The sequence below is a fragment of the Hypomesus nipponensis genome, chromosome 5 (genome assembly GCF_054491055.1).
Source record: "Hypomesus nipponensis isolate SF chromosome 5, ASM5449105v1, whole genome shotgun sequence".
NCBI classification, from domain to species: domain Eukaryota; kingdom Metazoa; phylum Chordata; class Actinopteri; order Osmeriformes; family Osmeridae; genus Hypomesus; species Hypomesus nipponensis.
In genome coordinates this window covers 6,731,906-6,754,762 of record NC_140365.1, presented here as the reverse complement: position 1 = coordinate 6,754,762, position 22,857 = coordinate 6,731,906, and the positions used below count along the sequence as shown (strand labels likewise).

Genomic DNA, 22,857 nt, shown 5'->3' with positions numbered 1-22,857 from the left:
TAGCAGCAGAAGGGGGACCTACACAGTATTAGGCAGCTGGCCATCATGTTATTGCTGATCAGTGTATATTGGCATAGGCCTACAGCCAAATACTTGTGTATGCACTTTCAGAAACCTTTATTCAGGCGCTGAAAGATGCTCGTACACAAACAACACTAACATCCGGTGTGTTATGTAGTAATCTGACATCTAACAGTTCTAATCTGATACGTCGCTAAGGATTATATCATTCTACTCCTCGGACATTTCCTCCACACCCCTGGCTATGTTCCATATGAAACGTCCTAGTCCAGCAGACACTAAGGCATCCCCCATAACATGCTTATGAGCTTGTGAATGTGTGAGACATTAAAACCACCACGTCAGGTCAGCAATGACGGCGCAAGTGCCATTTATTCGGGACAAGAACATAAAGCAAACAGTGCCATCGATATCTCTCGTACTGGACGTGTAACACCAATGTATGATGGTTCCTACAAAACAAAGTGTCAGGCTTTAAATAAACAAGTAGAAAAAGCTGAGTGGGCTGGGGGTGGAAAAGGGTTCGGTCAGGTTCAGTCATCCTCATCCCAGTCCTTCTTGCCCGCGGGGGGTTTGGGTCCACCGGCTGGTTTGGCCATGATGATCTGGAGGGGAAGGGACAGGGAAGTCAGTCTATTTCTAATATAGTCACAGTTTTACCTGACGGAAACGGCAGTCCTTGGGTCCAAACCACGTCGGCGTTCGCACACAACTGTACACCGTTACTCGTCGTGCAAACTGGGCTTTGTAGAACTTGTGTTGACACTCCATGCAGCATGCACTCACACCTGCCCTGGAGCCCCCCCCCCCCCCCCCAGGCTCCAGCCCCTTATGCTCAAAGATCAAAACCTCTGGATGATGTGAGCAAGTCGTGTGGCAAAGGCAGTAAGCAGGTCATACTTGGTTAAAGCAATGTAGTGTTGAAGCCAACAGCATGTTGCTTATACCGTTCTGATCCCCTCAGGTTTAAAAACCCAAACAAGATACAAGCTACTGTGAAGGGGGCGGAGCTGGAGTAATATTGTTAGTTCGGATGTCACACACAATGGCAAACAAAATGTCAGTTTTTTGGGGGGTGAATCGCTGAGGTATTAAATTCAAACACTGCTAGCCGGTTTCTGAAAAAGGACACACCAAGGGTTTTCACTCATCATTCCATCACACACATCCAACGTTAGTACACACAGGAAGTCAGGAGAGACATTCTTCACGCGCACGCAAAAACGCATCTGTGAGCAATTGAGTATCCGTGCAAGTGGTCCCTGGTTGCACACACGCATTCCAGCACCTGCTGAGGGTTTGTGTTCCCTCTTAATGGTGGGTTTCAAACTTATCGGGCTCCTCCTCCCAGCCATCCTTGTCCCAGTGGCCCCTCTGCTGAGGAGCCCTGGGGCCCCCTGCAGGCTTGGCCATGATGATCTGAATCACACACACACACACTTCCTATTACCACTCTGCACATCCATCACACCACAGGGACCAGACCCTGCTACTCAGATAGGAAAAAATGGTTAACATGAAAGGGTTGATGCGATGATGGTGAGCATTTTCAGGGAGCTCCATCTTGTTTTTTTGTTCCTGTTGATCTGCAAAGAGAAACAGGGTAGGGGGTTGTGCGTGCGTGTGTGTAGTGTCCGTGTCCGAGTACACACCTGGTCCACCCGGAGTACTGTGATGGCTGCGTTGGTGGCCAGCTTGATGCCCCAGTGTTTGACCAGGTAGGGCTCCAGGATCCCAGCCTCCAGCATGTCCTTCACAGCAGCGCCCTCTCCCTGTCAGAGACATGAATCACAGCCAGTCAGGATCAACCGAGTCCACGATCCAAGCAGCGCAATCATAATAACTGAGACGTCTGTAAAAAGAGATGAATAGCATCTGATCTGTATTCCTAGTACTGGTGTCCGCACCTCAATGTCGAAGCCCATGTTCTTGTTGCCCTCGTGGTGGACGGCGTACAGTTTGGAGATGAGCTCGTTGCCCTTGACGCCAGAGTTCTCGGCCAGGGCGCGGGGCACAGCCTCGAACGCCTCGGCAAACTTCTTAATGGCGTACTGTTCCAGACCTGGACAGGACTACACCGCACAGAGAAGACCAACCCCTTAACGTCACACACCCAGGTATGTTGACACGACACAAAATAGTTGCCATTTTACTTGAAGAGTTAAAAAAAGAAATCCCTCCGTACCTCTCCGTAAGAAGTGATCTGTCTGGCCAGTTCTATCTCTGTGGCGGCAGCACCAGGCACCAGCCTCTTGTCCTGCAGGGCGACAAAGCATTTGTGGAGACTGTTGCAGAGGGAGACCGGGAAGGGTTCTACCTGACGCACGGAACATCGGCCAGAGCCGTGTCACTGCGAGCGAGCGAGAGGAACTCACCCTGACCAGGACCTTGAAAGTGTTGACGCCGTCGTCGATGGCCCTCTCAATGTCGTCCATCCGGTTGTCTGTGGAGCCCCGGATCACCAGGGTGGAGATGGCACCGTCCTCTTTGTCTGTCGGGGAGGAGGGCAAGGGATGGCTTTTCAGGCTGGGCTTTGTGTTCACAAGTTACTCCCTCTCCCCCCCCCAGTCTAGCAAACACTGTAACCCTACAGGCTCAGACTGATTTTTGAACTAGACTGTAGACGAGCTGGGGTCCTCACCATGCTTGAAGGCCACAACCTGTGTGTCTCCCACCTCGGTCAGATACACGCTGTCACAGTGGCCCATCTCCTCTGGGGTAAGAGCAGTCTGCAGAGAGGAAGAGGTTTGCAGAGAACATTAGTAAGAGACATTGGATGCACGTTGTAAAATGATGAGGGTTTTTCCAGTCTACAAACAACCGCAGACCCGCAGAAATGTATATGGGGTTTAAATGGACAAATGTTGTTACGGGTCTAAATGTCTTTTTTATTTTGTATTTTCAGGACATAAAATAATTGGAAAAACTCACAAGTCTAGGTAGGGCTACGGCTCCAACTGTCTTACACAGCCTCCGGAGGTCCCATTTGGAGTTGAGTCTGAATGTAAAACAGTGCAGAGTCTCACAGTCTGGACCAGGTCAGAGATGGAAACGGTACGTAACCAAGGAGCGGCTCCGTTTGTCCTACCTGACGACCATGAGCTGGTACTTGTTGGCGTAGTGCAGGGCCATGTCCGCCACCTTGCCCCCAGTCACCACCACATTGACGCCGGAATCGGCGATGGCCTTCACCTGGGCCTCCATCATGTCCTCCTCCCCCTTACTGAAGTTCATCAGCTCCTCAGCGTTCTTTATCAACACGGTGCCCTGGGAGGACGAGAGGCATGGACTAAGGAATTGATTTTGGACAATACTCAGTTCCAGCCCACAGGAGGGTGGAATGGAGGAGGGGGGGGATCACTCTGAATCTTTGCAACATGTTAAAAAGAGAACAAGAGTCAGGTGTGTTTCTCACCTTGGTCTCGGTCACCATGCAGTCGAAGGGACAGGAGAAGATTGCGATCTTGGCGTCTTTGACTGATGTGACGTCTCCCTCTGCCTCCTTCTTGAACACCATGCCGTGGAGCATGGAAGAGGAGGTCAACCCACAGCCCTGCATGCAAACACAGGGTTTAGAGTTACCACAGACGCACACAAATAAACATACTAAGAGAGAGAGCGAGTACAAATAAAAGGAAGTGAAAAAGGACAAGAAATCACACCACATACCAGGATCTTGCATACTCTGACACTATCGACATTGAAGTTGCCAGATTCTGGGAAGATGGAGACTGCAAACACCAAGAGAAAATATGTCAGCTACCTTACCAAGTACAAATTGAGTTCAGCATCAAGCTCAACCATCCAATCCTGTTGGATCAGAGACTCACCACAGGCCTGGGCGATGAGGTCAGACAGGAAGTCCTCGTTGCCGTACTGCTTGCTCATGACCGCGGGCCGGATCATGGCAGAGGCCTCTTTGACGTCGTGGAGGTCTTTAGCTGATGAGCACACGCACTCTGGGAGGATCTCCAGGGTCTTCCTGCAGGCCATTTCATAACCCTCAATCACCTGAGATAGACAGGAGACTGATTAGTACGGTGGAAGGTGTGGTTTAGGATGTGTCCGAGACAGAGACAGAGAGAGACTATACCTCAGAAACAGACAGGCCCATCCTGAGCAGCTCTTCTGCCAGCTCCAACAGAGCTCCAGCAAAGACCAGGACAAAGTTGGTGCCATCCCCAACCTCCTGCTCTTGCATGTGGGAAGCCATCACAATCATCTTGGCCGCTGGGTGCTGTACCTGGAACCACCACCCAAAAGAAGAAAAGTTAGGCCAACATAGAGCAGGGTTGACTGTGTAAAACAAACTCTGGGTCTGAAGCTGGTATGTTTTCACATGCAACAATGTCCAGGGTATACCTGACAAATGAATCTTACCTCAAGCTCTCTGAGAATGGTTGCTGCATCGTTGGTGACAAAGAGTTTCTCTAAGTGGTTTATGACCATTTTGTTCATGCCTGGGGAGGAAAAGCAATGGGGCGTTATAGTATGTTTTGTAAACAGCAAGGCATCTTAGTGTAAATCCAACACAGAATCGGACACCTCTCTTATCATGCTAGTGAGAGGCAGATGTGTCTTACCGTTGGGTCCGTAGGCTGTGCGTGTGGTCTGGGCCAGCTCTTTACACGCCTGGATGTTGCGGAAGACAGCCTCTTCCAACCCGGAGTAGTGCTGAGGAGAAAGAGCGCAGCAGACATTGAGTATCACACAGAGTAGGGTGTGCAAGAGTAAAAGATACACTAGTTAGCTGCAACGGTTGCATTGATAGCTACCTCAAAAGGTAAATATGGTCAAATGTAGACGGATTAAATCTACTGAATAGGAAATCTACATCTGGTCATATTTCTGAATTAATGACTTGATTGTAAAGCAATGTGCTACAATTACTGCTGTACAAATCCTAACTGAATTAGATTAAATAGCGAATCCGCTAACGTTTGACACAAAGATGCAAACCCTTTTGGGGGGGGGGGGCAACGCCTTTCCTACGCAGACGTTTCCCCATCAATACAAGATCGCAATTTCACCTTACGTTTACCAGCTATGATAATGGTTCGAATCGGTATATTAATAAAACGCTGGGCCCTGGATACAAACTCAAAACAGTTTACTTAACGTTTTAAAATCAATAAACTCATTCGTACAGTAGCTAGCTAGCAGCATGGAATGGGACAGTTAGCGTTACAGTATTTGCTAGCTAGCTAACTTTAGCTAGTAGTGCGTCTTTGCCAGTATTTGGCTAACTAGTCAACCATTCTTAGTTGCTCCATCCGCAATCAATTGTCAATTATCTATTTGACTACTTTGCAAAAAATATCAAAACACTGCTGTGAACCCATTCTCAGGTGCATGATCAGGACACATTGGATTGTCTATATTTCCTCACGTGGTAGTTGGTTACCTAGCCATTCTAAAAGGAGAAGATCACGCAAGGCCTAGGCTGTGGGGCGGTTAGCAAGTGCGTTCTAGAAGCATCCCCACATGACAGTGCTTGATTGTGGTTCGCTTAGCTAGCTTGTTCTGCTAGAAATCTTATTTGACTGCCAGTGATTACTTTAACATATAACAGGATCTTACCTTAGCACCATCTTTCAACATTTGGGCAAAGCCCGGAGCTTTGGGTACGTGTAAAGCCATTTTCTGTTACTTAGCAGCTCCGGTGTCCAAGAGAAGGAAGCTGCGGCGTGGGTTTAGCAGTTAGCACAAAGCCAGAGAGAGAGGGAGGAGTTCCGACAAAAAGCCTTCTGTCTTTACTATAGTGAACTGTAAGGGACATACTTCAAAATAAAAGCGTTTGCGAAATAGCAAGTTCTATGGGTGACCACTTGGGGGCACGATGCGAACACAAAAGTTGCTACTTTCTCAAAAGAGAGATAACAGAGAGAAGCAACGTTGTTTTTGCAGAAATAGGCATACACTCAAATATAAATGTGCTTAGAGTATTTAAAATTATATATTCTTTCGCTGAAATACTCAGTGTAACATGGAATATCTAATGCATGCACAACATACACCCTTCATTTTAAATCCACAATCTGCTGTTTTAAATAGCTGAATCTCAATTTCGGTATAACAGCGCAGTGCCGCATAACCCCGAGAGTAGTGCGCTACACAGAAACGGTAGCCTTGCGTGAAAAAATAATCCATTACAATTAAGCTAAATGTTGGTTGAGATTTATGCTCAGATAAGACAAAAGCCAAAGGTCAAGATTCATGACGACCCACATGAGTAAAAATACAAGGACTGAAAATTACAAACTACTGGATGGGTTCCAAATATACTTTTTATTCCAGAAAAGAACATTTGAAGTTAGTTTTCTTTGGAACTGTTCTGAGCACCTGGGTATGGAAGCGTATACTGTAGAGAATGTTCAATCTTCCAAAACACTACTTACTGTCATTGTAATGGAAAAAGAAGTATTACAGTGCAGATTTTCACCTGAGAAAAATGAATCATATAGGTCAGCTGGGTACTTAACCCTATACTCTTCAAGAACTTACTAAACTTACTCAATGCATGAATGAGCATTATAGAGCTAAATGTACAATCATTTATGTACAATCAGTTAGTAGAAGACAGTTGGTTTTCCAAAAAAATCAAAATACATACATCGGAAGCTATGTATTTTTCTGCTTAACCTGAGAAACTGTCAATATACAAGCAGGGACTTCACAATGTCCCTCAAACTTACCTTTATCCTGCAATATGTGTTGAGTGTGCACCAGAAATTAAGGCTTTATTTTAGAAGGTGTAATTGTGCTGTGTGGTTGACAAGATAATTGATGGTTGATCACAGATCCAGTGAGTGACTGACAACTGATGGTTGGATAACAAAATCCAACGGAATGTTGAGGAAATCCTTCAAAATCATTGACAGCATAGTATACAGAGTTAGAAAAGCATTGACAAGTTATAGCTGAAGAGATACATGGAGGTTCCCATTGGCCAAAGGAGGCATAGTAGTAGATAACCATTTGTGATTACTGTACAATCTTCATGTTAACATCAATACATCACAAAGATGCAGCATATGTGCACCTGCACATTAAATATGGTTTAAATGCTGTAGTTTGATTGCATGTTGTGAAGATATGAGAGATTTCCTTCCCAAACATTATGTTTACTGATAAGACCTACACAAAGTTGATCGGGCAGTCATACTACCATGGCAAGCTTCTTTTTGACATTTATTAGCTAGGCTTGATATTCGTTACAGATATCTCCAATGTAATTTTGTTTAGCCAAAACTTTAATTCTAGATATCTTTTATTATATTTTGCCAAAATTCTCATTTTAAATGTAAGTACATTTTGACTAGTAAGATTCTCGATAACTAGTTTTGCCATTTATGTGTATTGGGCCTCTGATTACAGATATCTACATTTCAGATGCAAATATCCTCAAATCCTCCGATATCTACAATTGAATTCTGACTAATAATTCCAGTTTAAAATATCTACAATTTAATTCTGACTAGTCTTAATTCCAGTTAATTATATCTTTAATTCCCCTCAATTCAAGATATTTACAATGTCCTTTTTAGATATCTTTAATTAAGTTGTACTCACTTCCGTCTAGCTGAGGCTTAAAACACTTGAGAACTGGGTTCAATCTAAGGAGCCTTTCCATTTCCTGGGTGTTTATCGCATGTTGGCGTCTCCATGGAGCAGCTTGGTAAGGGTTCAATAGAGTGCTGGCATATGTCTGAGGTTGGGCCTACAAAGAAGGCAGATAGTGGAGCCTGGGACTGGAGTAGCTCCCCAAGCCCAGCAAAGGGAGGGTCTGTGGAGGACATGAAAGAGGAGAGCGGGCAGTCTAGAGAGGAGAACTTGGCCAGGATCTGGACCTGCTCCGGTTGTAGGTCTGCCTCACTGCAGACCTTCTGATACAAGGCAGAGACTCTGTGCAACGTCTTCACCTTCAACTGGTTCAACTCGTTGCTCTCTGCCTTCAGCTTCTCCTTTTCTGTTCTCTGTGATGCGAAGACACACATACACACACACACACACACACACACACACACACACACACTGTTGAATATGTTTGACAAAAAGTAACTTGCACCAAATAAATGAGAGAAGTAACATACAACCATCTTCAACTCCTCACCAGCTTGTATATCTCACACTCCAGGTTGTGTATACAGTCCAGTTTTCTCTTGCGACAGCGCTGCGCAGCGTCGCGGTTCTTACTGCGCCGTCTCACATCGTGGACAAAGTCCAGCTGCTGCCGAGTCAGACTGTGCTGCTTCAGCATCTGCTGGAAGTCATTCCTGCTCAGAGCCACCAGCTGCTCCACAGAGAATGGCAGTTGGACCTGCCAAAGAACCCAGAGAGGGAGAACGTCAGGTCAGGATTCAGGAAGCATAGTATCAAAAGGTCTGGGTAGACCGCCATGATAAGGCCCAACCACAGGAGCAACCTCAGTCTGTGGGGAGTGTGTGACTCATGTACCCATCATGATTATATTATGTTAAGTATGGGCTGCCCTATATATTTGTATATAACCAAGGGCCACTATTCATTCCTAAACTAAATCTTTACTACTTGCATCTCCCTGTGGGACCATAACCTCAGTGGTATGTTCCCCAGATTTCTAATCACAACCAGACAACCAGTGAGGGTGATCTGATAAGCTAGTTGGTGTTGGACTCTGAGCCTCTATTTTTCACTCACTTACACACACAGATGCAAATATATACACACACAAGCACAAAGCTGAATTATTAACTCAACCACTGTGTTGAATTACAACCAACACCTACTTTTCCAGACCGACAAATTATAAACTCTTATCAAAGACAAACAAGAGTCAAGCTACAGTTAGTTAAAAGTGTCCACAGACTCTTAAAACACGTTTAACGCTAATGTCAACCTGAGGTGAACATGACTTTGAGTTAGATGTAGCACACTAGAATTCCAACATGAACTGACAAAGACTTATATATGATATTATTATTACTATGCATTATTAGAAACGGTTTGAGATTTTGACCGATGAATAAATGGATTATTCTCCTTTAGCTCACCTCTCTGACTCTCTCACTGCTGTAGAACTCGCCGTCTCCCTCAGTGTCGAAGCTGTCCGAGTCCCCATCTTCCCCCGACTGAAGGGAGGACACACAGGGACTGCACACTGACTGGGACAATCCCCCACACCCCGCAAACTGGATGTCTGCCCCCCCGGCTCCTGTCCCCGACCCTGTGCTAGGGTCCAGGGTTTGGAGAAAGGGACAGTCAGCGGTGTCCGAGCTCAGGTTCAGCTGGACCTTCAGCCAGTCCATTGACGTGCAACCGAGCTGGGTGCCTCCAGGCTCACTCGCCATCCCAGGCCCAGACCTGGTCCCTGTCCCGGTCGCTGAGTCAAACCCAGTTCCAGAGATATTATCCAGACAGAAGGTAGGAGAGGAGTCTGACCAGAGACCCTGGGCTAGGTGCTCAGCCACCTCTCTTTCTACAGCGCTCCTCTCTCGATCGACTCCTTTTCCTCTACAGCCCTGGCTGACCTCACTCTCTGTGGAACTGCTCTCGCCTCCAGCTCTCTCTATCCCTCTATTTGTCATCACAGTAAGCAGTTCCTTCTCACTCGTCTTCCACCTGCCCTCTTCCTCTGCTGCCTCTGATGTAGGGCGATCATTAAATCCACCAGACTCCTCAGGCCTCTGTTCCTCATTATCTCCCATAACAACGCTCTCATCGCCTTCAGGCCCAGGGTTCCCCGACCCCTCCTTCCTTCCATTGGGCTCTCTCTCCACCATTAACTCTGGTGTCGTCTGTGATCCAAGGTGCTCCATGGCAGACTCGCAGACTCCGCTGCTGGGGCATGACAGGCAGGATAGACAGGGCAGGGGCTTGGGGCAGTCCTTCCTGCTCCCCGCGGCAGGGGAGTCGGGGCACTTCTCCAGGCCGCAGGCCTCCTTCCCACAGGCCAGCTGAAACTTGCGATACTTTGGACACTGAAGCCTGTAGTCTGTTGTCTGGCCATCAGAGTGGACATCAGCCTCAGGCAGAAGGGTGGTGCTTCTGCTCGCGCTTCCTGCAACATCATTCCCTGATGGGCTGCTGTGGGAATAAGCTTCACCCACTTCCTGTTGTGAGGAAGCATCAGAGGACCCCTCAACTCCTTGTTCAGCCAATAAGGTGTCATTGTCAGCTACTAGGTCCGCCCTGAGTGAATTTCTTCTCCTACAGCGTGTCTTACAGCAGGGCTTTTGAGGGATAGGGCCTCTGCTGCTGGGAAAAAACTTGGGAAGGAGGAAATCAAAGCAGGCTTTGTCCAAATCCCTGAACCCCAGAATAGCTGCACAGTTACGGATCTCGTGGACATTATCTTTGCTGAAAAGAAGCTTGGAGGTGTACGCAAACCTTAGCAAGGGCTCAAAGCCACCGACAGTCACCTGAGAAGGAGACAGATCAAAATAAAGTAAAGAGACAGAATAAATGAAGAAGAAAAAAAGAAAAAGATTAAGTCACTGCCTTTGGACTCTGCTAACGCCTTTGACAGGAACAGATAAAGTCATGACACGTAGTACATGAATACCACTGTTTGGTCACACATATTCAGCAAAACCCATGCTGCTGACAAATTATATTTAAATCTTATCTCTCCAATGGATTGGCACAGCTGTTCACCTCTATGGTACATTTGTGCAGGTAGTGTGCAATTAATCCTTTCAGCCTCGCAATCTGGTGATGTTTTCCTGCTATTCTGATTTCCTTTAGCTCATTTCAGGTGTAGGTGTGTGTGTGGTAAACACTTGAGACTTCAGCTTAGCAAGCTAACGCTGTCCTTCCTCACCTCAGGTGGAACAGTGAGGACTAGGCCCTGGCCTGTGTGGGAAGAGACCCTGTTTGTGAAGTATTCACTGCAGGAAGCCAGGACCGAGCGGTGGGCCCTAAAACTCTGCTCTTCCACCACCACGGTGACGTCACACAGTATATCCCTGCGCCTCTGTTCTTCAAGGCAGCGGAGCACATGGGAGCTGTGCACAGAAGACTCAAATGTAAAGGCAGAGGACCGTAAGCCTTCCATAGACATGGCCAGCAAGGACATCTGGACAGACATGAAGAAAAGCAGGACAGAAATCAAGATGAATCCAGAACAACACAAACACACACACACACACATACACACAAATGCAGTCAGGCATACAAAGTAATCATGTATTGATGACATAAGCAGAACACAAACTGAGTGACACAGGAACTAAATGTCAGTACATTCATTCTGCACTGCATGCCTTTGTTAAAGAAACCTCTAGGTCTTTGAAGACAAACTATAATTCAAGCAAATTAGTTTAAGGAAAAGGCTAGACCTGGTTTATTAAAAAATGTCTTGTCCAAATGTAACATTCACGATGACAAGACAAATGCCTGTGTGCGTGTGTGTGTGTGTGTGTGTGCGCGCGTGTGTGTGTGGCGCAACATACAGGAGTGCTGACTCACGCGCTTGCTGATAAAGGATGAGCAAGCACTTTTCTGAACCCGAATATACTCACTAAATTATACGGCTTTTCAGCCGTATTAGTCTTCTTCAGCGCACCAGTAATCTACCACGGCTTGTTTAATATGTAACCAATCACCATAAACATTATAGAGGAAAACTGTAGGCTATTATTATAGGATCGCTCGATGAGCATTCACATGCTGCTTCTCGAAAACGTCCAAATTTCCTGAATGACTGGCATATGGCAGCGCGGAATACCGTTTCGTTTTCCGGATAAAGCTACACATTTCAAAGTCAAATGTGGAATGAGGTATAAAACACGTTTCTTAAGGCCCTTTCTATTTAAGGCCACGTGTAAACAACGTAATAAAAACATAGTTGGAACTCCACAAAGTGCCTTAGCCTACCAGGGCTAAAGACAAAAGTGTTTACGTCACCAAACTTTAACTTACCTGTCATATCCAACGACTAGAAATTACATGGAAATGCAGTCTCAGGGGTCAGCAGGAATTCCTTTGTACGTAGGTCTATATCAGTATGATCATTCCAAGTCTGCAGTCCAACTTTAGCTGTTGTTGTGAATATGTACAACTGTTGACTATTTGACGAAGCGATCTTACGACGAATTCCAGTCACTCGCACTACTTTTTTCCCATACTGTCCCAATCGTATGAATATCAGCGCGTTTAACTTCCGCTTTCTGGGCAAATAATGTCTGTGTGTGTCAGAGAGAGAAAGAGAGAGTGAGAGGGGGGTTGGGCTATTACAGTATCAGCTGATCATTTCCCAATTCCAGAGTTAATCTTATTGTGAAACAGTAAGTTCCCTATTCACATTATGTGCCATAGTGACAAGTCACAACCACAAAACCTCGGTCTCCCTCGCGGAAATGAAACGCAGAAGTCATGCTGGTGTTCAAAGTAAAGTTTTTAAAATTCATAATAAAGAAGAGAATACCCAAGTATTGCATGTGTTCTCCTTTAGGGCTTGGTACATGTTTATGCTGATGACAAAATGGTGTCAAAACACATCAACATTCTGTCAACCTGTTCCTCATTTTACATTACAGATTATCTATGTTATACTGTTGTGGTCTTATGTCTTTGCAGAGACTGAGCATAAAACATAGCTAAGATCTATCTAACCTCTACATACTCTCATCCCATCAACTCCTCTATAAGCATTGTTTGACAGAAGGTTGGACACATTCCTGTTCCTCTTGGAGTCCAGACCAACCATAAGACACATTGATACACTTTAGCCATAAAGAGGAAACATAAATGTCCCATTTCATATTGTTGTGGATAACAATTGGTCATGGAACCTTGAACAAGCATTGAACTAGTCAAAAGTGTGAATACAGTATAAAGAGTTTTACCACACTAGTCATCCTAAAAAGCTAATTTATTGGGTCCTTTAATGTCATTTTAATCAACATTCTGCATAGCTATGGGCTGGCCATATAAGTGTCTCTCTGTGCAGTGTTGACCGAAACCTGGACAGAATTAGAGTAAAAACTGAAATAGACATCCTGAATTGAACATTCAGAGGCAAAGCTTTTCTAGCTCTGAGGTCAGTGGTTAAACTGCTGATTCATGTCTGGCTGAACCCTTCCATCTCCGCCCAGTGGCGAGCCAGCCCTGCGTCTCCGGGTCTGGGGTAGGTTGGAGGTCACGAGGAATCCTGGCTACTCTGATTGGTCAGGCTTAGTGTCTCCAGCTGCTGGGCGCACTCAGTGTGGACGGTGAGCAGCGTGCGGTTCTCCTCAGACAGGACATGGAACTCCTCCTCCAGGCGGGCAATCTCCACGGCGACCCGCTCATCCTCCACCAGCTCTGCCAGCAACTCACGCCTAATTAGGAGTGTGTGTGTGTGTGTGTGTGTGGGGAGGAAGGGGGGGGGGGAGGGTAGAACACAATGTTACAGTAAATGCCCATACAATCAGTCTCAATACAGAACATACAATGTCATTATTCTATCATAGTTTGTTACTCCATCAAAATAAAATGAGACTGGTCTGTTTTAACATCAAAGTCCACAAAGGGCACATCTGACAACAACTAAAGAAGATAGGCCAATTCCAGTTAAATTACTTCAATTCAAATATTTCTATTATGACAGGCTTACATCAATGACACAGTACATAGTCAGGACAGTGGCTTTCCATGAACTGCTTCAGGGGAAGGCTCCCTGCCCCCCTTCTCTCTCTCACACACAACAAGTCCAGGTATTAGATAGGTATTTTCTGTTATTAATCTAGTGTTGAAGAGTGGATACATAGAACATAGAAAGAAGCCAACAAAGAAGAGTTCCATAAGACCCGTTTTTTAACCACGGCATTCTGCTGTCCTGTGTAATCAACAAATGAATCCTGGTACAAGACGCGTTTAAATGTAGTCAGTCAATAGGTATAGGGTAACAATACATTGTTACACACTTAATAGAAATGTGTGCGTATGCCTGTGTGTGTCAGTGTGTCTCTGGTGCTTGTCATGGTGGTTACACTATTTTGTACAGTTGGTCATCATAACAAGTTCGGAAATCCCCTCTCGCTCTATATGGAATGAATCTCCTAGGAGATGAGACAAACAACGAGTATGCTGTTGCATCACTTCAGCTTCTGTGGTCAAAGTGTGCGTGTGTGTTTGTGTGTGCTTGTTCTTAGTTAGACCTGAGTCTAGATCCACCTGTGGGTCTGTGTGGAACTCAATGGGCTTCAAAGCTCTTTTTTTTCCTCCTGAACCTGAATGTACAATAGAGATGGTAACACTGCCAGCCGTGGCCGTGGACACCGTCCACCACCTGAGAACCAAGCCCTGCCTCTCTGCTTCTCAGCCGTCCTGCTGTTCGGCCGGCCTTACTTGCGGTCCTCCAGGAGAGAGATCTCGTGCTTGACCTGGTGGAACTCCAGAGCCATCCTACAGTGCTCCCGGTACACCTGAACGCTCTCTCTCAGAGATCCACAGGGGGGCACGGGCTACCCGAGGGGGGGGTGGGGGAATGGGTGGTGGTAGGGGGGTGGGGAGATAAGAGAGAGAAAATAGAGGTGATGTCACTAAGCCTCAAAAACAGAGAACATAGATGATATAGTTGGAAGAAAGGGAACATAGGGTCGTGTTGTGTATCCTGTCCGGCGAGTTTGGCACAGACCTGGAGGGCTGCTGATAACGTACGTCAACATTCAACAAACAACACGGAACACTGGATGAGTAAGACAGGAAATGCTGGAAGACCAGGTACACAAAAATAAACAAAGAGAGAGGTCAACTTCTGTGGTCTATGTTCTCCGTGATGTCTGTTTCTGTACTTCTGCTTTACTCAAATTTATTTTCCAAACACACAGCTTCCTCCTTCCTCTTCACTTTCAACCTCTCTCCTCTCGTTTGAACTGATTTCCCCTTCTTGCACACATTTTCTTTCCATGTCACAACTGTGCAAGATTGAAAAACCTTTCGTTAAAGTTTGACTGCGTTTACTAAGAAATGTTCGGAGCCACAATTACAGTTAAAACCTGCTGACATCTAGTGGCTGACCTGCTGTATGACGGCCAAGCTCATCAGCCATTTTGAATGTACCCACCACAGATCTCTGCTCTGGCTATTGCATCCTCAAAGTTCAACCACAGTGTTTTGCTGTTCTCCAACCTGTCCATGCCTCCACACTGTTCTCTATGAGAACAGATGTTTTCAATGTGATCAGCTACTGTGTGTGTGTGTGTGTGTGTCCTCACCTGTAGTCTCTGCTCCAGGTCAGGGAAGGACCGGGGGGAGTCTTCTGCATCTTCTAAGTCTGACAGAGAGAGAAGAGACAGGGGCTCAAAGAGGTTTACCTCTTTGTGTTGACCTCAACAATCCTTTCCTTGAACATCCCCCAGGCTGGCTTTGTATTACCAGCACAGTGAGGTCACCCTCATGGAATGCAGGACTGGTTTATCTCAGGGGGGGAGGACGGGGGGACGGGACTGCTTACAGAACACAGCATGACACCGCTGCATAGGAATCTAACAACACTGGTCGTCTGCATAGCCCTGGTGAAAGTTGTGAGTCTGGCAGACTGGTCGCGAGTAAACAGACAGGCAGATAAACAGAATCAGACAGACAGAATTAGACGGGCTGACATAAACAGGCGGGCAGGCAGCAGCAGACAGACACCGGCTGTCCCAGGAGTGGTGGAACACATGTGGAGAGACCTGAAGATGATGCAACCTTCTAAAAGCAGACGGCCTTAGTAGGCCAGCCAGCGGGCCAGAAGACCTCCGAGCCAATTAGGAAAGGGGGATGAATGTAGCGCTCATGCTGGGGATTGACACGTTGTAGCGGGGCTTCGGACTACAGCATGAGGTAATGGAGGAGCATGCCTCACCCCCCCTGCAGAAGAGGCTCTACAGAGCAGGCTTTACAGAGCAGGCTTTACAGAACAGGCTTCTTGTCTGAGGAATGATGAGGGGAATGAGTTGAAAAATGGATTCCTATGCTGTCGTCGTGCACCATAACTAAAGAAAGACTGAATGAAAGAAAAGAAAGAAAGACATGTTATCTTTGTGTTCATGTTCCTGTAATGGGCACTGGCATTGTCTCCAGCTGTTCTGTTGCGATCACAACCCTCCCTCACACCCTTCTGCTCTTCTGGGAAAGACAAGGGAGTGCGAGGGAGGGGGTGGAGGAGTAGTGGAAGGGGAAGTGTTAAATGCTGATAAATATAGGCCAGTGTTCTAGAAGCTGGGGAGCGAATGAGGCAGAAGGTTTAGGGTTAGAGGGGAAACTTGACGCTACCGTGGCAAAGCTGCAGCTGCCATCCCAATGCCCGTCCCACGGCCGTAAAACACCCTGACAGCACAGTGTGTGTGTGTGACCGTGTGTGTGTGATCGTGTGTGTTGAGAGTTTGTTTTCAAGATGCCACAAGCCTACAGAAATAGAAGAGACACCTGTCCCGACCCCAGTAGGGAGGAACGACCCCAGTCAAAAGGGATGAGGAGATCCAACCCAGACGGCATCCTGAAACACATACTTTTACTTTTTACCCCCAGTAGGTAAAGCTGCTGCCCTTTGCGAAACGCATACAGATACAGTGCGCAGTGTTGAATTGTAATTAACCTGTTTGGGACTTTGTCATCTACTTGACAAAGCCATCTAATGGACTGACAGGTTTGTAATGGCCTGCTACTGCACCATTGTTTCTATGACCGACCCTTCTTCTTCTGCACAAAGGCATGTGGGTAAGAATAGCCAGAAAAGCATGGCCGCTGGTCATCCTGGTATTTTTGGCAAACTGTATTGGACAATGTAATGGTATGTACTAAATCTTTTTCTGGCATACTAAATAGTATGGTAGTATGGGTATTTGGGACTCGGTTAAAGGGATGAGATGTGAGGTAGAGGCCTGAGAGTTGCGTTAGGGACTGATTTGCAGGGGAGAATGCGAGGCGTGTGATATTACACATACTGGAACTGGAGGCTCATTTGGACAGTAGACGTCATGCAGGGTTAAAGGGTTAAGCTCAGCAAGTCACTTAGTCACAGAGGTTTTCCTTTTCCACACCGCGCGGCCGCGAGGTGCGTTTGCGCTTTACTTCTACTTTCTTCGGGCCAGATTACGGATTTCGGATTAGCATTGTACGGTCAGCACAATCGAAGGTTGAAATGTAGACGTCGGCGCGGCCTCTTGTTCACCAAACCCTTATCTCATAGAGAGGCACTCCGTGAGTGTGAGTGTGAGTGTGCGCATGCATTCCGTGTGTGTGTGTGTGTGTGTCTCACCTGAGGGGTCCTGGAGGCTGAAGGCGATTCGAACTTCAGATTTGTCAGGGGACACCCGTCTGGCTGAGGTGATCATTGATTCCTTGTGAGATCACGGCAGAGAGAGAGAGAGAGAGAGCAGTGACTTTGCATTGTGACATGACATACGGGAGGCCCCCCCTGCACAACCAAGGGTGACCGGACCGAGCAATGTGATACTCTGAACATAAACGACCACATAAACACACACTGGCAAACACGCACGCACACACACACACACACACACACAGCAGTGGAGTTTCATCATGCGTTTAGAGTTGCAGTAGGATTAAATAATTAGCGAGGTTGACAGGCTATCTCCCACAGGGCTGGATGTGGCGCGTCCTCTGTGGGTGAGGGGAACGGCTGTTTATATCTGGGTATCTGCCTGCAATAACCCCACATAAAGCCCTATGGTGCTCGACCAGCTCTACCCACACTCCCTCTCCTCCTCGACCAGCCCACCCAGTCTCCCTCTCCTCTCCTCCTCGACCAGCCCACCCAGTCTCCCTCTCCTCTCCTCCTCGACCAGCCCACCCAGTCTCCCTCTCCTCTCCTCCTCGACCAGCCCACCCAGTCTCCCTCTCCTCTCCTCCTCGACCAGCCCACCCAGTCTCCCTCTCCTCTCCTCCTCGACCAGCCCACCCAGTCTCCCTCTCCTCTCCTCCTCGACCAGCCCACCCAGTCTCCCTCTCCTCTCCTCCTCGACCAGCCCACCCAGTCTCCCTCTCCTCTCCTCCTCGACCAGCCCACCCAGTCTCCCTCTCCTCTCCTCCTCGACCAGCCCACCCAGTCTCCCTCTCTCGCTCCACCTTTATTGACTCTCCCTCTCCTCTCTTCCTCCACCGGTATTGGCCACACTCCCTATCCTCCTCTATCCACTCTCCCACTCTTCCTCAACCAGCTCTACCCACTCTATCTTGTCTCCTTGCAGAGCTCTCTCCCTCACCCTCTCCTCCTCTACCAGGAAACCTCTAACGACCCTGCAACATGGTCCAGACTATGCATCTATGTCGAGGGCTGACCCAGAGTGAGGCCTATTTGAACTGTAAGAAATAAACATTGTATGGCAAACCTGAAGGTAACATCAGTATCCTATCCTACAGCAGTCTTTTACATTTTGTGTTAGTGTTTTTGGTTAGGGAAAAAATCTAACTGATGAATGGTATTCTATAATTTCTCTATGACAAAAACAGTTCCCATATATCAGTAGCTATAGAAATATGGGTTGGTCGATATGACATCGTTTTTCACAACGTTCGGGTGTTATAGTAATAACGAAATCAACCATTTGACCAAGATCATTGATACAGGCTGCAATGGACCGATGCCTTTACGCACTGACGGGTCGAAAAGTCAACTAGTAATAAAACACTGTCTTACCTGCAGCACGAACTTGACCTAGGAAAATTCGTGATAGGGTGAACCAGCACCCAGTTCGTAACAATATTCTTCAGTCTTTTCCAACCTGCTTCGATGAGTCCTCATAAGGTCCCGTCATAAAGCCGACGCTTCCTGACACCTGTGAAAAGGAGCGAGGATCAATATGCAACGGTTGTCTTTAGTCAATACAGTGAGAGGTAGCCAATCCACTTTTGCTTTGTCGCTCTGCAGTAAACAGAGAAACGCGTGTAAATTGGAGGCAGTTGATGGCAGTCACACTCCAACCGATAGGCTCCTGGACTCAAGGTAGTTGGTTCAGCGCGCACTCCTCAACTCAAGTTTCTGTGGACATTATCCTCGGCCATGCGGCCCTAACGCAACACAACAGTGAGCAGGCAGTTTCGGAATGCAGTCTGCTGCACCCCTGTGTCACTTGGGTACCAATTAAATGGCTCAGATGACATGACTTTAGCCCGCAATAATGTTCATAGCTCCAGTTTACTTTGACTGACACGGGCATGCCGCAGAGCTGACTGTTGGCGGTGAAATAGCTGTGCAATGATGCAGTTGCTCAGAATGACACTCCGCTATAATTGCTCATGAGAAAAAAATAGACCAACTCTCCGAGTGTCTTTTTCGTTCTATAGGATCAACTTGCATGCTTACCTCTCTTTTCCGATATTGAGAAGAAATAGTTATCTTACAGCTTGGCAAGCATGAGCACACAACTGAGGAACGCGCATAGTTTATGTAATCTCCTCCTTTCAATGTGCAGTTCACTTTTCTTTCTTGAAAGTGCAAATTGGGTTCATTTGTACATTAACTGACAAAAGCCGTACTTTTATCTTATTTGATCGCATCACATGTTGTAGGCTAAAGGAGTGACAAGAAGGAAGATATTATGATGCTGCTATATGACGCTTATTATTACTGTGTGCGCCATTGCAGCCAGCAGATGGCGATTGAGGTCAAATAATATTTCTACATTTTTAATCCAAGCCTGTTGAGGAAGTCACGTGACTATCGCTAATTGCATGCTCTCCGCGAATGGTTTAAAAACCAGATCGTTCTAGAAAAAGCTCAATATTATGATTTTGATTTAGCATCACACAGCATCGAAATGTTGAGTAGACTAACTTGAACCAAAACCTTTGACGCCAACAGCAAAGAAGTGTGTCATAATTCATTTGGAAATTCATGGAAGCACTTTCTGAGTGTCAATGTGCGAGAGATCAGTGAGATCACATCAGGTAACCCGTCTGATGTCAGATCGAATTTCTCTCTGCAGTTCTGCACGCTGTGTGTTGATGCTGGACATGTGGATTAAGGGCAGACAATAGAAAAGAGGTGGAAACCGGTGAGTGTAAGAGTGGTGTGATGGTTGGGTAGAGAGACAACAGAGGGAGAGAGACAGAAAGAGAGAGAGAGAGACAGAAAGAGAGAGAGAGTGTGTGGCCATGGAAGGGGTCACATATGAGTGATATCTGCTGTAGCCTCTCCGGCCCTCCCCATTTGTCTTAATGCCGTCACTACGGCGACGCAGACCTGCTCAGTCCCTCTCAGGGCGCTCATCATTTCACTGTGATGGATGGGGCACCACTGAATGTCTGACCGCCTCACCTGTTTGTGAGGATGTGTGTTTGATTGTCAGGCTTTCATACTAAAATACTTGCTACTATGTCTGGTAACCACTCATATTGGTCAATGGCTGTGGGTTTTGAACACTGTTAAAACTGAAATACATGTTTTTTGATACACCCATTTTTATGAAACAATATTATACACCTGACTTGATTATGATGATGGCTTTGACACTGTGGCTATGGTTGTGTAAGTGTGTGTGTGTGTGTTTCTGAGAGAAAGCGAGAGAGAGAGAGATCGAGAGAGAGAAAGAGAGAGAGAGAGAGAGAGAGAGAGAGCACATGAGAAAGATCAGAGACCACACTGGTCATAATCTTGAAACTTCTTACTGTGAAACACAAACAGAGAGATGTCTCCCCCTTCCTCCCCACCCTGCCTCCTTTCCATCTCTCTCTCCATCTCTCTCTCCGTCTCTCTGTCTCTCTCTCTATCTCTCTCTCCATATCTCTCTCCATCTCTCTCTCTGTCTCTCTCTCCATATCTCTCTCCGTCTCTCTCTCCATCTCTCTCTCTGTCTCTCTCTCCATATCTCTCTCCGTCTCTCTCTCCGTCTCTCTCTCTGTCTCTCCCTCCATATCTCTCTCAATTTCTCTCTCACTGACTCTTTCTGACCCTCTCTCATGAGGGATAAACTGTAATTCTATTCAGAACAGATGTGAGAATATATGATGCATTGCTGTTCAGCCCATCAGCAGAATACAGTCTCTCATGAACTGGAGCACAGATGTCAGCCTTCTTAGGCCTTCATGTTGCGAAGAGACTAACCATACAGAAGCATATTCACTGTACCTGTAAGATTATATATTAATATTGCTTTCTCATTACCAGTGCTCTATCAGATCTGTGGAAGAGGACTGGGGGGATGAGCAAACCCAACAGAACAGGGACTCCAGAATTAACCAGGACGTGTCATGGTGGAGGTGGAGAAACCAGCTGTGTGCAATGAAGAATGCCAAGGTCAGATTGATAATCCCAAGGCCTTATTCACGAGGGATTAGATAATGATGAATAAAAAAAACGTCCCTGGGTTTTGATTAAGAATTATGGGGTTAGGGGATTAAAGACGAGCAAATGCTATTGCATTGGCCAGAACCCAATCCTAGAATTAATCGGAATACCAAAAAACAACAACCTTAAACTGTCATTACATGGTGAGATTAAGGAGGGCGAAAGCCTGCTTGAATCCTTCTGTGAACACACACACACTTCTGTAGATAGCCTTAAGAAGCTGTTTTATCTACTACTTGTATTGATTTAAATGGATAATGTAATAATAACATGACAATGTAGTAATACAGACTATTACTCGGCGCTAAACTCTGACATGCTGTAAGAACTGTGCACTTCTGGTCCATGATTATCTGTTGTACTGACAATATGCATGATTTGTACTTTGGATGAAAGCAACCGTTAAATGAATAAAACATCAAATGTGTTTTGTATATTTTCCTCTCTCCTGCCTGGAGAGAAAGCCATATGCAGGGGGCCAGAAGAGCAGATTAAAAGTTAAATAGTGCTGGTGAGGGGAGAAGAGGCACAGAAGCCAGAATGGAAGATAGGGTAGATTAAAGGTGCAGAGGGTAAGGTGGAACAGGAGGAGAGGAAGAATGAGACACGGGTGGGTTCCTCAATCCCCCTTTCTCTCCACTTCTCTCCATCCATCTCTTTTCTCTCCCCTTAGGTCCGGCTCAGCGATCACAGGAACAGAAATAGAGCCGAAGACCCAGAAAATCATCTGCCTCGAGCGAAAGAGAGGAAGAGAAAAGGGGGTAGTTCTGCCAGGTGTCTGCATTTTCTGAATGCAGTTGAGTGCGGTCGAGTATAAGTTTTATTTTTTGGAATATGTAAATGTAATATATTATGTAAATGTGTCAAATGTGTACCCTCCTACCGTATTAGGATATGTTAGCACAGTGTTCATGTAGCCTTTATTGTTGCTTAAAACGTACTGCATAACCCTGAACAGAGACACATATAGCTGAGTTTGATTCGCCATCTATATTGCTTCTTTGAAGGTGTGTGTGTATGTGTCAAAGTATAAAAGAGAAGATGAGATGAAAGATTGACTTTTGCCTATGATGTGTTAGTTTAGCCTAATCAATGGCGCTTTTGTGCAGTAATTATACCTTTTTTTTCTCTGGTTGATCTTTGCTGCTTACCCTGCAGGCTTCTTAAGGATGCCTCCAATGCCAGCTGAGAGCACCTTGATTATAACAATTGAAGGAGATTGCTATGGGGTTTGAAATGTGTGTGTGTTTTTCTTTGTGTTTGTAAACACTATTTGGACACACTATTTGGACCTAGACACAGAAATGTGCATCCTAAATGTGGTCACTGTTTCCCATTTCAGCTTTAATGGTCTACCCACAACCAGAACACAAGTCAGAGCAGGCTTCTGATTCTTATGTAACAGAGGTTCAGCTAAGCCCCCCACCCTGCCACCCCCCCCCCCCCACCCCCATCCATGCAAGAAAATATCATGGCCGGAGGCTTTAGCCCTCAACAAGAGGATTAAAGTATGGATGAACTCCGGTGGAAGATATTTTCAACCCAGAAATAGGGAAGCTGCTCCCCCCTGCCTTGTGTGC

General features: G+C 46.3%; 3 protein-coding genes and 1 long non-coding RNA gene across 9 annotated transcripts; 1 reads left to right on the top strand and 3 right to left on the bottom strand.

Annotated features, from left to right (window-relative positions):
• Positions 1 to 362: 362 nt before the first annotated feature.
• cct8 (chaperonin containing TCP1, subunit 8 (theta)) lies at positions 363 to 5,779 on the bottom strand. 2 transcript variants are annotated; one of them, XM_084698006.1, is made up of 16 exons: positions 5,602 to 5,779; positions 4,605 to 4,695; positions 4,402 to 4,481; positions 4,115 to 4,264; positions 3,852 to 4,032; positions 3,691 to 3,752; positions 3,437 to 3,574; positions 3,110 to 3,288; positions 2,953 to 3,019; positions 2,663 to 2,750; positions 2,397 to 2,512; positions 2,207 to 2,278; positions 1,929 to 2,093; positions 1,674 to 1,793; positions 1,310 to 1,440; positions 363 to 626 (listed from the first exon to the last, which is right to left on the bottom strand). In XM_084698006.1, the coding sequence occupies exons 1-15, from the start codon at positions 5,659 to 5,661 to the stop codon at positions 1,333 to 1,335; spliced, it is 1,677 nt and encodes a 558-aa protein (XP_084554132.1). In that variant the 5' UTR covers positions 5,662 to 5,779; the 3' UTR covers positions 363 to 626; positions 1,310 to 1,332. The 2 variants fall into 2 exon arrangements, with proteins under 2 accessions (XP_084554132.1, XP_084554133.1); XM_084698007.1 differs by lacking the exon at positions 1,310 to 1,440.
• Positions 5,780 to 6,290: 511 nt separating this feature from the next.
• Positions 6,291 to 12,191, bottom strand: bach1b (BTB and CNC homology 1, basic leucine zipper transcription factor 1 b). The gene is made up of 5 exons (XM_084698005.1): positions 11,923 to 12,191; positions 10,823 to 11,077; positions 9,054 to 10,421; positions 8,135 to 8,341; positions 6,291 to 7,997 (listed from the first exon to the last, which is right to left on the bottom strand). Exons 2-5 carry the CDS (start codon positions 11,075 to 11,077, stop codon positions 7,638 to 7,640), a joined length of 2,190 nt encoding a protein of 729 aa, XP_084554131.1. The 5' UTR covers positions 11,923 to 12,191; the 3' UTR covers positions 6,291 to 7,637.
• Positions 12,192 to 12,379: 188 nt separating this feature from the next.
• On the bottom strand, positions 12,380 to 19,140 carry map3k7cl (map3k7 C-terminal like). Its single transcript, XM_084698941.1, has 5 exons — positions 18,629 to 19,140; positions 17,228 to 17,309; positions 15,201 to 15,259; positions 14,332 to 14,447; positions 12,380 to 13,322 (listed from the first exon to the last, which is right to left on the bottom strand). Exons 2-5 carry the CDS (start codon positions 17,301 to 17,303, stop codon positions 13,142 to 13,144), a joined length of 432 nt encoding a protein of 143 aa, XP_084555067.1. The 5' UTR covers positions 17,304 to 17,309; positions 18,629 to 19,140; the 3' UTR covers positions 12,380 to 13,141.
• LOC146288193 (uncharacterized) lies at positions 14,501 to 22,507 on the top strand. 5 transcript variants are annotated; one of them, XR_014755245.1, is made up of 4 exons: positions 14,501 to 14,706; positions 21,098 to 21,226; positions 21,951 to 22,073; positions 22,436 to 22,507. It is a non-coding gene; the product is annotated as an uncharacterized LOC146288193 (long non-coding RNA). The 5 variants fall into 5 exon arrangements; XR_014755242.1 differs by lacking the exon at positions 14,501 to 14,706 and adding an exon at positions 16,333 to 16,496; XR_014755243.1 differs by lacking the exon at positions 14,501 to 14,706 and adding an exon at positions 16,333 to 16,500.
• The last annotated feature ends 350 nt before the right edge of the window (positions 22,508 to 22,857 follow it).